This window comes from Neoarthrinium moseri (genome assembly GCF_022829205.1).
Source record: "Neoarthrinium moseri strain CBS 164.80 chromosome Unknown scaffold6_Wmoseri_CBS_16480, whole genome shotgun sequence".
Classification (NCBI taxonomy): domain Eukaryota; kingdom Fungi; phylum Ascomycota; class Sordariomycetes; order Amphisphaeriales; family Apiosporaceae; genus Neoarthrinium; species Neoarthrinium moseri.
This window is the reverse complement of record NW_026055120.1, coordinates 673,195-685,713: the sequence shown is the minus strand read 5'-3', so window position 1 is coordinate 685,713 and position 12,519 is coordinate 673,195. Positions and strand designations below refer to the sequence as shown.

The following is a 12,519-nucleotide window of genomic DNA, read 5'->3' as shown; positions in this document are numbered from 1 at the left end:
AGGCACCTGAAGGCCCAGCCGTTACTTCTCTGATCAATTGAAGACGTGCGGAGCGGAAAAGTTGTGGTCATGAGCGTACATAACAGGTCCAACCGTGGGAACTATAAGCCGTTGGAGGATTAGGGGCCGGGAATCGGCGTTCTTTTCCTCCATTAAGCTTCGGAATTCCGATTGGACATGTAATTTACACTAGGAGATCCCGATTGGCTAAGTACGCCAGCCTGGATCTATTTCTGGACCTAGAATTAATGAAATCCATCCAGAGATTTTGGTCATTATTGAATTATAATGTGCGATTACTTGCCTCCCTCCCCGTTTGGGCCTCTTGTTCCAACTTAGTAATCTCTGCTAGGTACCTGCTGCTCAACTCCGAATCCCATTCTTCCCTGCAGACACAACCATAGCAACTCGCAAGATTTCACAGCCATGAGTTTCCAAACTATACTCCATAATGTCTCAGAGGGGCCAATAACCGTTCTGCTGATAATTACAATGCCATTATGCACGGTTGCCACCATACTCCGTTTCGTCGCGGCTCGCCGTGCGGGGAGGAAGTTTGGGTGGGAAGATATATTTGCTGCCCTGGCACTGCTCGCGTTTCTTGCCTACGGTGCTTTGGCTATTGGGGGTGCGTCTTATGCTCTTCGCTAAGTTATGTTATGACGCAGCATCTGAAATGCTGTGTTCAAAAGGATTCGCCGTCACTGGCGGTGTTAGTACCGACGAATACACGCTCGACATGGCTGTCACAACGTCAAAGGTAAGTTCGAGTTCCAATCCAACGCGGTTTTCTACTTCGCTAAGGAGACTTCTGTCTCAGATGGCGTATGCCGCAGCTCCTTTCTTCGAGATCAACCAGCTTTTCGCCAAAGCCAGCTTATTGGTTCTTTATTATAGGATCTTCGCTACCAACCGGACATTTGCGGTTTGCACTTGCGTTATAGCCATCATTCAGATGGCTTGGTTCATTGCTATATTCTTCTCCCTCATGTTTATGTGCATTCCTGTTCACAAGTGGTGGGATGTGCAGGGCACTGTGGAGGGTTGGTGCATGAACGACGCAGCCCTGCTAGCCGCGGAGGAGACTATCAATTCCGGTGTGGACTTCGCCATGGTTGCGCTAGCTGTATTCATGGTTCGAAAATTACAGATGAAACCATATTTGAAGAGAAGACTTGCAGCCGTGTTCATTACAGGCGGACTGTCCGGAATTCTTGGCTTTGTAAAAATCGGAGAAGTCTATGCAATCCCAGACGAGAATGGAAGTATGTATACATCACCACAGCTTGCAGCCTATCTGTATCCTTTCACTGCTAAATGGTATACCTCCATCGAGTGGCCAATGTCACCAATGGATTTTGGGATCTACTGCAGATGGCATTAACCATCTTCTGCTGCTGTGCACCCATTTACAAAACTATCATGCCCCCGCACGGCTCATGGGCCCGATTAAAGACGTCCATCACTTCATTTGGCAGTACAACGAGAGTGTTCAATAGAAGCGCGGGCCGTCAAAAGCTTTCGTCTGACTCTGGTCAGCCTCATGGGCCATCTAGCTCCCAAGTTTCAACATCTTCCATGTGGCCACGCTTTCAAAATAGGGAAGGAACTCAGTATATCTGGTCGGAAGGGGGGACACCGACGACGGAGGATATCCCTCTTCGGGGGCCCATGTCCCACTCACACGTAAAGAGAACAACAGAAATTCGACAGGATTTCGACATGGTCTAATACGGAAGCTAGTGAAGCCGGGGCCATATCGCCTACATAGACTTATCCTCAAATAATAAAAGCTTTTAATCGTTATTATGTATCGGAGCAAGCGCATTGCCACCATGTCCAAGGCGTATTGGGCTTATTTCGGATGTGCTCCGAGATATATACTTACATATAGATTGATGTTCATGAGGAAGGGAATGATTACCTTTGCATTATACTCATCAGCAGTGGAGACGAAGTACATGTGTGCCCAGAATTCAGCAAGGTTAATATGTAGCCCAAGAGTGGCGGGAGAGTGGCAGAGAGCTGATGCTAGGGTGCGGATATACTATAGTACCCTCAGTGGTGTAAGCTAAGTTAGATCGCGAGACAAAAGGTCTCCAGATGAGGGACAAGAGAGAACGCCGGACTTTAGCCACCAGCACTACGCAAAAGAGTATCAAGTCTATCGACGATTGAGAGGCTACTATAATCATGACAAGCGTTGCTTCATATTGAATTTCCCGCTTGACGTTCCGCATATTCTGGAAATCTGCAATTAAAGCATAGAGGTTTTCCCGCCAATTAGAGTTTCTGGGATGTTTGTTTGCGGTACGAGCAAGCATGTACTGGAAGATCATCGTCGTGTGATCGGACTTGTGTGTTCCTTGCCATAACTTTGCCACTGCCTGAGGCAGGCAGGCTGGTCGTGAATACGTTGTTCCGAGTTGTGGTGGGTACTAACGTTAGCCATGATCATCGTGTTAAATTAGCGTCATGTCTAAAATTCACGTTAGTGCTGTAACCTCACATTTCCGACACTTCTTCGGGGCCATCTTAGCATCCGACGTGAAGTGTCCCAAGTACCAGCTCAGTGATTATGACATTCGTTTAAAATGTTCAAATCGCCAAATCAGTGACTACATTCGGGCAACTCCCATGGGATGTAGAGTAAAGAAGCAAGATGGTCATATGGTGCGAAATAGTCTTGGCTCAACTCGAACCGCCACACCATGCTTCGCCTCTTTTCTGAACCCGGCCATCGGCATTAGATCATCTACACAGGGTCCACTCTCTCTGGCGACTGATGTATCGCGACGTCAGTGCCGTGACCCGGTAGTTACCTTCTAGCAAGGCTTGCGAGCCTTGGTGGATACCAGCCCTAGGATTTGCCGCAACTCAGCTGAAATGAAGATGACGAAGATGGCTTGGATGGGAAATCCAGACCTAACACTCTTGGCTTCAATTGATTTCTACCCTACCCTTCCTGCCCCTTCTCGACGTCGCAATTTGAGGGACCAACGATGGAGTGTTTCTGCTTTCGATTCTTGAGAACAAAACCGCCTGGATAAGCGCCTGCTGGGCGCAGCCATTGCCATGTTTATTCAATATCTGGCTCTCATCCTCCTGCAGCTCCACCTAAGCCTTGGCGCGTACGTGCAATTCATCAATTGCGACGACTTTCAAGATTCAACATCGTGGACCTCGGCATCTTCACTGGACGTTTCCTTCCAGCGCAGCGACTCAACGTCGCAGTTGGTTTTGCATTTACTTGATTTCGAGAAGCCCCAGGAATGCATTGCCAACCCCGAAATAGGAGCCGCGACGCTGGTTATCACGCCTCTTGGGGGTTCGACACGGTCATACGCACCCGCCATAGCGGGGCCTTGCGCTGCCAGCAATTCCTCCGCAAGTAGCCAAATCCCCGGACATGACTATTCGGCATTTGCTCTATCCCAAGACGTTGGGAACATCCACTCGTTGAGCACCATCCATCTCGAACTCCGTCTGCTCTCAATTAATGCGACCGAAGTCGCCTGCGTTTCGGCTTTTGTTACTCCCGAAATTCCCCGTAGCCTGACCGATGCGTTGAGGTACGGCCCGATCGCGCTTCTCGTTGCGGTCCTCGCGATGAACTACTGCCAACAGCATTTCTACATACGAAGTGGGCTGGGTGGCGTTCGTGAAGCATGGTTGATGGATATGAACAGACCGTTGGTCGACGGCGTCGGGGACCTGCTCCAACACCTCCAATTTGCCTTTCTGACGGGATGTTTGAGCCTGGAGTATCCCGGCTTTTTCCAGCCTGTGGTCAGCTCGTTGAATTGGTATTCCATTTTCAGCAGTTCGAATGCATTTTTGGGCGGTTTCGCTTATACTGGCGTCAGCGACGGGATCTTTGTGACAAACGGCACATACGGCGGGACTTCCGGTATGGAACATATGATCCAGATCCTTGGTGCGCCAATGGCGATGGAAATCTGGATTAATATGACGATCATCACGCTGCTGTTGATCGCTGTAGCTGCAGCGTTATTCCTATTTCACCGGCTTTATCAGCGATTACGTGGTATAGCTGGGAAATGGGAATTCGGCGCAGTGCAGCAGTTGATCCAAGAGTCTTTGAGAATGGTCTTGACATACTTCATACAACCGATTATCGCCATCTCAACATATCAGCTTGATAGCATTGGCCTGCTGCCTACATACCTGATATCTCTGGCCGTCCTACTGGTCGTGATCGCGTCTGCAGCATACATCTGGCTATTTCAGCAAACCCCAACTGAAGGATTAGCCGCACTCATTGTCAACATGCCAGAATGTTCTGGAGGAAGTCAGGCCAAGCAGCGAAGCGTACGCGCTTTAGTTCTGGTACATTTCATCCTGAACTTCTTCCGGGGCGTTGCGATTGGTGCACTGCAGATATCAACTAATGCGCAGCTTGCGATCCTCATTCTCTGCGAAGCAATTCTGATTGCCTCGGTTCTGTGTTTCATCCCGACCCTTTGGCATTCACGACTTGTCGTGTGCGCAGTGGGCAGGTTGATTGTCTTATTACTTATGATTGCTTTTATCGCGCCGTCAACCTCACTAACATCCAAGACTCTGGTGGCTTATGCGATACTGGTGCTCGAGCTTGTCATCTTGTTCACAGCAATTCTGATACCTCGAGTATGCAGGTTCATATCTTTTTGGTTGCATCACGATTCCTCGAAGCAGACTCCGGTAAGTGATTACGGTCGACGAGAACACGAACTTGGTCCTAATGTGCTGCCTAGGTCTATAACCTCCGCCAGCTCCGCCGTCGTTCTCAACACTTTAAGCAACTTCCGCAAAGGCCTGTTCACGGAGATTCGAATCTTGTTTGCGTGAACTGTGGCTTGGATCCAACAGTCCGATCTGATAGTCCCAGTACGCTGAATCTGGATATTGCAAGCACACGATCTCGCTCCTCGCGTCATACAAAGCCAAGTACGCGTGCCACGCTATATCCTACGCAAATCTTGTCTCCGGAACTATCGCCTTCTCGTCCCAGCTTTTCCACCTGTGACAAGGGAGATCAGTCAGACTCTGGCACAGATCCAAGTTCTTCTGACGCTTCAAAACGACAACGGGTGGTCTCTGGGAGTTCGTATACATCGGTCCCATCGTCTGAACCCACCATAGCGGCGGATGTGGACTATACAGTCCGCGAAATCGATTTCTACTATGGCAAGCCACGGCAAGTCGATTTTGGATAGCACCCGGATACTCAAAAATTTAATTGAAAGATTTGCCTTCGTCGCCGCCCCGCAGCTCACCCCTGTGTACGTGTAAGACACGTTGTATATCAAAGCTCAGTCCTCGCTCGCTTCGGTCGGTGTTACGGCAATGATCTATCCGATAGATCCAAACGTGAGTAGTGGAAGCGTGGCCTCGGAGTACCTCGCCACCATGCGACCGCTCATGTCTGAGCCTTGATATTTATTCTGTGTCAGTGTTTCAGATTTTGCGAAGTAGTCGTCAGGTTGTATCAATGTCTACCAATGCCAAGAGAAGCATAGCAAACTTCGAGGCACGGTTGATCCGCTTCGCAATCTTCTTACGTACAAACGGTCCTGATGTGTCCGTCACGCCTCCCGCGTAACAGTCCACGTCGTCTTGACGCCGATTCCCTCATTGGCAGACTTCTGTGCCTGTTTCGTCAATGCCTTTTCACTACTCGTCTCATCGCCCTCGTCAGCGTTATCGGCGGCTGCTGTGAAATGTATCTGACCACTACGGGTCTGGGCATTGTAGTAGTCCTCCATCTCCCAGGCTGTGTTGTCCAGCGCTTTATCTTGCTTGAGTCTACTTCTCCCTGGTATGCTTGATATTCCGCCAATGGTCCGGTTGCCGTTCGACCCGGAGCCCGATTTGTTATAGTCGTATAACCGAGAGGAGGCATTGCGGGTCTTGTATCGGGTGTAGAGTGGACGGAGCATCGGGATGCTAACACAGAGGATGGCAATGTTGGGCTCGAGCGCAAAGAGGAGCACGGTTGTGGGCATTGTTCCAGTAATGTTACCGGCCAAGTCGACTTGACCAATGTAAATAACGCGGAAGATGGCCATGACAATACAGCTGTTGCGCGTGTTAATATCGGGAGTTTCCGGCTTCGATCTCTCTACACCTGGTATGGGCAAACGTTCAGAGGTGTGTGTACTTACGCTAATCCCAGTGTGAAGCAAGACATGATTCCCAATTTGTCTGCCGTTTTCATCTGTAGCGACCAAATAATGGGCATAGGCATGAGCATAATGACCAGATCCCCAACGGCGTTGGTAGCAATGAGGCTCTGAATCATCGGAATGAAGTCACCGCACACGCCCTGGCCTGTCCAGAAACCATTGACAGGTCTGCATAGAAATATGCAGGCACACTCAAAGCAGATGGTCCATACTGCAAGAAGTCCAAGAACAACATCGACGGCTTTGAGCATTTTCGGGGTCGAGAACACCCGTCGGTAGAAAAATAGCATGCTTGCTTTGGATGCAGCGAGGCAGAGAACGTAGATTATTTCCATGATGAAGGACATCTGGTTGGAAATATCGGGTCAGCAGCATTACTCAACGTATCGATCAGACTTATTTTAACAAAAGCTCACCAGAAATATAAAAGGCACGTTGACAATCACTGCACGTTTTCGCACGAGTCAGCTTCAGTTCATGTTCGAAATCACGGGACAGGGTAGCGCTTACATTCGGGGTGATCAGGTAAGTCGTAGCCGCTTCCAATGGGTAGTAAGAACCCTTGACATACTAACACTACAATCATGAGAGTCAATAGAGGCTCAAGACCAGCTTTTTCTGGCGAGCTTCATGCTGTTCCGGTAGGACTCACTGCCAATGCCCAAAGGCGCCGCCAGAATGACAAAGTAGTCATCTAGACCTAGACCTGCGCCGGTGACACGCGAAAAAACTCGCAAGGAGACCACTATCAGCACAGCAAATACGACGAGGCAGTTAACAATCAACTCTGCTCTCACAAAGTCCTTGACCGGCATGGTCATGTATGAAGGTATAGTCGCCATCCTATGTCCCTCTTCTGATTGCCGTTCTACACAACGGCGAGGGCCTGAGTATGGTATCGAAGATATCCTTGGTTCCACTGACTGAATTCACCTGTGGACTTATGTAGGAAGTCGATTAGATCTTGGCAACGACGACCGAGCGTGTCTCCGCTCATATGTTTAATACAATTGACAGATGCCAAACGAGCAATAGCACGACGGGAAATGATCTGCAGCTGCCCAGAATCCATCGTTTCCGGCAACAGTGTACCAGAGAAAATCCCTGATCAACAGGCTGACAGGCCTGCTCACGACTGTAGCCCTCATCCAAATAAACGGTAAATGCCGTCGGCTTGCCAGGTTGATGCAAGCGAAAGGAAGAACTGCGAACGCGATGTTCGTTTGGGTAAAATTTGCGGCCAGTTGCGGCGTAGCTTAGGATTTTACCCCCGTCTTGAACCAGTGGGGGCACGCCGCCCAGACTGGGCGTCGGACCATATCTCATAGTCTACGGTTGATGGGCGGCAGGTAAGAACCGACCACTCATCCCGGCTCTCTGATCCCGGCTTCCAGGTTTCCCCTCCGCCTGTCAGAGTACTCTGGCGCCAGGGTAATAAGGGTATTGGGGGTCGGCAACCATAGGGGACTGGGACTTCAAAGTTGATAGTCACGCTTTTGAGTTGAGCCTTCAACCTATGCCTAGAAACTGACGGGTATAGCGCAGTCCACACCAACTGGTATCGGAATGGGTTCATTAACCACCCCCCCTCCCCCCTCTTCCCAGCGAGAATAGCTACCAAGTCTGGAGGCAACCTTGTCCCCCTAAAATCGGGCTTTGGGTGAACAAGGATGCGCTGGCGCGTTCTTCGGTTGCGAATCAAATGTGTCTGGCTCATGCAGCTCGGTGGAGTTGTCCAGAGTCTTGGGGCTAAGATCTGCCAGGTACGATAACTCATACTTGTACTCCGTCCGTATGATAGTCATGACATTTTCCCCTGTCAACCCCCACTGGGCAAGGCAAGACTGGGGGTTTTGAAGTGGCACGAACCGGATCTCCCGCCTCAGTCCTTCGGCCCATGAACCCGGCCAGGGTCTTGCTGGGACCCTGGCAACGTAACCTTTTCCTGAAATGCTCGTGACAGCAGGGATCGCCCCACCATCGCCTGTTTCCTCCACGTGCAGAACAATCAACTGCCCAGCCCAGTTGGTGTCCTCTGAAAAGCCACCAAACGTTTGATAGCTCTGAAGACCCGACTTTCTGAATCTGCATAAGAGTCACTTTTGAGAATTGGTTGCTTTCGCGAATTGTTAAGATCCACAGCGCTGGATTGAGCGAACGCTTGAGCCATTGGCCTTGGCAGCCTTGTACTTTTGGGGCGCTAATAGCGGCGAGTTCATCCGTCGCCTGCGGGTCGTGTAACACGCCGTTCCCTCCCGCTGGGATTTCCTTCCAGGTCGTGATTGGAGTGTGGATAACCGTTAGAGTGGAAACGTAGTGATACTTGGCACTCATTTCATTCAATATGCAGTGGGCCTCGGAGCCACACCTAAAGCGGCGCACGTAGAGAACCCCGAGTTCGTTCGTAAAAGTATGTATATCCGGGGACAGACCATGGTGTGATATTTCAAGACTTTAACTCTGAAACCGATCCTTCAACTTGACCCAGCCTCGCTAAATACATCGCTACCATGAAAATGGCAGCACGCACCACCAAGCAATTAATCCTGGCTAACAAGCCGGCCGGTATGCCTGTGCTCTCCGGCCCGGACGCGACCTTCAAGCTCCAGACCGTAACCCTCCCGGAACTGAAGGAGGGCGAGATTGTAAATAACCCCGATTCTTACCTCGAGCACAATACTTACCTGGAATTCTATAGTTGTGCAAGGTGCATGCCTTCTCAAACGATGCAGGCCAACGCGGATTTATCCAGAGCACAGTTTCCGATGAGCGGCTCTATGTCCCACCTGTTCACGTCGGCACGCCGTGAGTTTACTTTCCCTGGCCTTCGTCACTCCAACATACTGAATTCACGGGCCGTGTTGACACGACGTAGCATGCGTTCCGGGGTCATCGCCGAGGTGCTGGAATCCAAGTCCCCCAAGATCAAAGCCGGTGACATGGTCATGGATTATCACCGCGGCATCTGGAGTGAACTTCTCATTCTGAGCGACCAGGAGTGTCAATTGCTCGCACCCCTCCCAAATGGATTGCCCTTGACACATTACCTGGGCACCTTCGGTGGCTCTGGCCTCACATCCTACACCGGCTTGTTGTACGCTGGAGGTGCTAAGCGCGACTCCGACCAGACAGTTGTCGTCTCAGCAGCTGGCGGTGCTACAGGCTCCATGGTTGTGCAAATTGCAGCCAAGATACTAAAGGTTAAGCGCGTTATAGGTATTGCAGGCTCAGATGAAAAGTGCGAGTGGGTCAAGAAGATTGGTGCTCACGATTGCCTCAACTACAAGAGCCCAACCTTCCTGGAGGATCTCAAAGCCGCCACGCCGGATGAAGTTGACATCTACTATGACAATGTGGGCGGTGCCATTCTGGATGCCATGCTGCCGCGCATGAAGCGCCTCGGCAAGGGCACCATTGCCGTTTGTGGTGCTATTGCTCAGTACAACGCCGATGGAAAACCCATGGAGCTGCACAACTGGTGCGAGGTCTTCTCTGCAAGAATTAACATCAAGGGGTTTATCATGTTCGACTTTATGGAGCACGTTCCCGCCGCTCTGCAAGAGCTGATTGCTGCCGCTGCTGATGGAAGGTTAGACTTGTCAGACGCCGAAACAGTAGTGCAAGGCACTCTTGAGCAGCAGCCTGAGATCTGGACACGCCTATACACCGGCGATAACAAGGGAAAGCTGGTTACTAAGCTTGTCGCCTAGGCTCTGTAGTTTCTGTGCTGCGATTCAGGTGTATCGCGGTATATGGATGTACCCCGTTAGTGCACCAGATCTTCTTAGAGCGAGGAACCATAGAGCAGGATAGCGTGGACTAAAAGAACATTATCTCTCTATCTTCTTGAGTCTATTCTCTCTATTCGTGCCAGGTGAGAATCAGCACCATATGATAGGTTGTTGGGGAAGCCCTCGTGGACTAGATAGCTGCAATAACCCTTACCATGGGAGAAGTCATTCGGGTGATGATAAGTTTTTGGCAGTCGCGAATGATCTTTCTATGAGGGTTTGCCGTCTGATACGCTGCGGTCTATTTCCTTAACACGTTGCCTTCTAAGTTAAGCTGATATGCAATCGTCGCAAGGCACATAAGAGTAACCCAACTCAGGGAAGACATCGTCTTGATGGTGCGCAGAACACGTCGCCAAATCCACATTCGATCACCTCCTTCCATTCTGAAATCACCCCAGTTGGGAAAGAATGTGGCTTTCCAGAAGGATGAAGCCATGCCTGGCCACGAAGCGGAATTCCGACCGGACGAGTTGATATACCAGTTGTTACAGCCAGCATTGAAGACAGTCTGAGAAAGCGTCTCATCCAAACTCTTCACAAATTCTTCTTCTGCCTGTTCCTTTACCTCAAAGACGTCAGAGTTGCCGTCTAGGACGCACCTGAAGAGCGTCTTCGAAAGATACTCAACCTGTACCTCCACTGCGTATATAACCGAATTGAAGGCAGGGAAGGTATTCGGTCCAAACAGAATACCAAAATTCGGAAAGTTGTGCACAAATGTTCCCATGTAGGCTTGGGCGCCACGACTGTGATTCCACTGGTCTTTTATCGTAGTGCCCGTTTTGCCCACAATCTGCAGTGGCGTCAGAAAATTGGATACCTGGAAGCCGGTTGCTAGTATAATGATATCGAAGTCTTCCTGATATCCTGTCTCGCTGATGATGCCAGTTTCGGTGAACTCTCGAATCCCTTCGGGAATCAGGTCAACATGACTCAAGTGCAACGATGATAGGTAGTCCGGGTCGAAGATTCGTCGCTTGCAGCCAAGCGGAAAGTCGGGAACCAAGATGCTGTGGTATTTCTCAGGCGCTTCTCGGTAGATGTAGTCCTTCGCATTCTCCTCGATGGCCTTGCGTTGTTTGATTTCGTGGAGTGAAGACCCATATGATGAAGCCAGGTTGTCAGTATCGAGGAAAGTCTTGAGGCGATAGTAGCGTTGCCAGAATGGGATATAACGAAAACAAAACCGCTCCAATGGGCTAAAGCGATGATTCGGACGGGGGTGATACCATTGCCTCCCGCGGGCGAACCTTCTCCAATTAGCCGCTGACAGACATTGAGAGGCAGGACAGCCACAGACACTTACTGGGTGAGTTTTGAGACATCTTTTGCGATATTTGGTATCACCTGAGCGGCGCTACATCCATTGCCTATGACTGCGACTCGTTTGTCTCGGTAGTCACAAGAGTGATCCCATTCCGCTGTATGGAAGATTCGTCCCTTGAACTTTCCCATTCCAGGGAATCGAATGTCGCGCGGCGTAGAGAACCCTCCGACAGCAGTGAGGAGGACGGCACAAGTTCTAGTAAAACGCTGCTTGGTGTTGACATTGACGAAGTGGACTTCCCATACCTGTGCTTCAGAACGCCATGTCGCACCAACACAAAAGCAGTTGAGCCGAAAATGGGGTCGCAGGCCAAACTTGTCGACTGTATTTTCGATGTCTGTCATACCGTGTTAGTCTATTAGTTCCCTCTTCCCAAGTCCACCAGAGAAGAACGTAGTTCACATTGTAATATTTCTGTTTGATCGCAGAGTTCCTCTGTCCAGTCAGGGTTCAGGTTGAATGAAAAGGAGTATAGATGAATTGGCACATCAGAGCCACTGAATAGCAGTCAGCCAGGTCGAATCATGAACACTTAGTTTCTATTACCAGCCTGGGTAGGTGTTGGCATGCCATGTGCCACCAATGGCGTCGTGCTTCTCAAAAATCTTCGGCGCGTTAGTGACATACCAAGGGCCTAATATAGGCTGCAATGACTCACCTCAAAGTCTGTGTATCCAAGTTTACACTTCAAGGTATGTGCCATCGCAATGCCAGACACGCCCGCACCAACGATGATGGTGTTCTTCGTCGCCATGGTCAGTGGGTAGTCCGCAATAACTGTTCTACAGGGAATGTTGATAGTGAAAGGGTCAAGTCCGCTACTCATCCATGAATTAAGGATGTAGTCGCCTGGAGGCTATGGTAGGGACAAGAGACTCGGGCATTTCATTTGGACCCGAAAAAATCCCAAGCTAGCTAGCAGTACTGTTCATTGCGATATTCGTTAGCATGACGGGTAGTCGACTCCCTGCAGCCAGAATCCATGACGTGCAGAAGGAAGTACATCACGCGGCGTGTCTGCGTGAGATATGGGACTGTGATAGGGCCTGCGGATATCGCTTTCCCGCCCGAGTTGAAGCCCCCTCCACAAACCTGTAAGTTGGGGTAAATGTTTACGCGCAGAAGTAGCTGGTGTCGTCATAAGAAAACAGCAAAACCAATTAAATTTCATGATGAAAACAGTTCCCGGTTAGTAGCAATTCTATTGAGA

General features: G+C 50.1%; 5 protein-coding genes across 5 annotated transcripts; 3 read left to right on the top strand and 2 right to left on the bottom strand.

Annotated features, from left to right (window-relative positions):
• Positions 1-492: 492 nt before the first annotated feature.
• On the top strand, positions 493-1,384 carry JN550_002790 (uncharacterized protein; the record flags this gene model as incomplete). The annotated part of the gene is made up of 3 exons (XM_049314124.1): positions 493-628; positions 693-760; positions 821-1,384. 3 exons carry the CDS (start codon positions 493-495, stop codon positions 1,382-1,384), a joined length of 768 nt encoding a protein of 255 aa, XP_049175315.1.
• Positions 1,385-3,075: 1,691 nt separating this feature from the next.
• JN550_002789 (uncharacterized protein) lies at positions 3,076-5,219 on the top strand (the record flags this gene model as incomplete). Its single annotated transcript, XM_049314123.1, has 2 exons — positions 3,076-4,704; positions 4,758-5,219. The coding sequence occupies 2 exons, from the start codon at positions 3,076-3,078 to the stop codon at positions 5,217-5,219; spliced, it is 2,091 nt and encodes a 696-aa protein (XP_049175314.1).
• A 369-nt stretch (positions 5,220-5,588) lies between these two features.
• JN550_002788 (uncharacterized protein) lies at positions 5,589-7,003 on the bottom strand (the record flags this gene model as incomplete). The annotated part of the gene is made up of 5 exons (XM_049314122.1): positions 5,589-6,081; positions 6,168-6,535; positions 6,605-6,633; positions 6,699-6,764; positions 6,841-7,003. 5 exons carry the CDS (start codon positions 7,001-7,003, stop codon positions 5,589-5,591), a joined length of 1,119 nt encoding a protein of 372 aa, XP_049175313.1.
• A 1,695-nt stretch (positions 7,004-8,698) lies between these two features.
• On the top strand, positions 8,699-9,898 carry JN550_002787 (uncharacterized protein; the record flags this gene model as incomplete). Its single annotated transcript, XM_049314121.1, has 1 exon — positions 8,699-9,898. One exon carries the CDS (start codon positions 8,699-8,701, stop codon positions 9,896-9,898), a length of 1,200 nt encoding a protein of 399 aa, XP_049175312.1.
• Positions 9,899-10,220: 322 nt separating this feature from the next.
• On the bottom strand, positions 10,221-12,063 carry JN550_002786 (uncharacterized protein; the record flags this gene model as incomplete). The annotated part of the gene is made up of 5 exons (XM_049314120.1): positions 10,221-11,232; positions 11,289-11,646; positions 11,712-11,806; positions 11,856-11,914; positions 11,968-12,063. The coding sequence occupies 5 exons, from the start codon at positions 12,061-12,063 to the stop codon at positions 10,221-10,223; spliced, it is 1,620 nt and encodes a 539-aa protein (XP_049175311.1).
• Between the last annotated feature and the right edge of the window lie 456 nt (positions 12,064-12,519).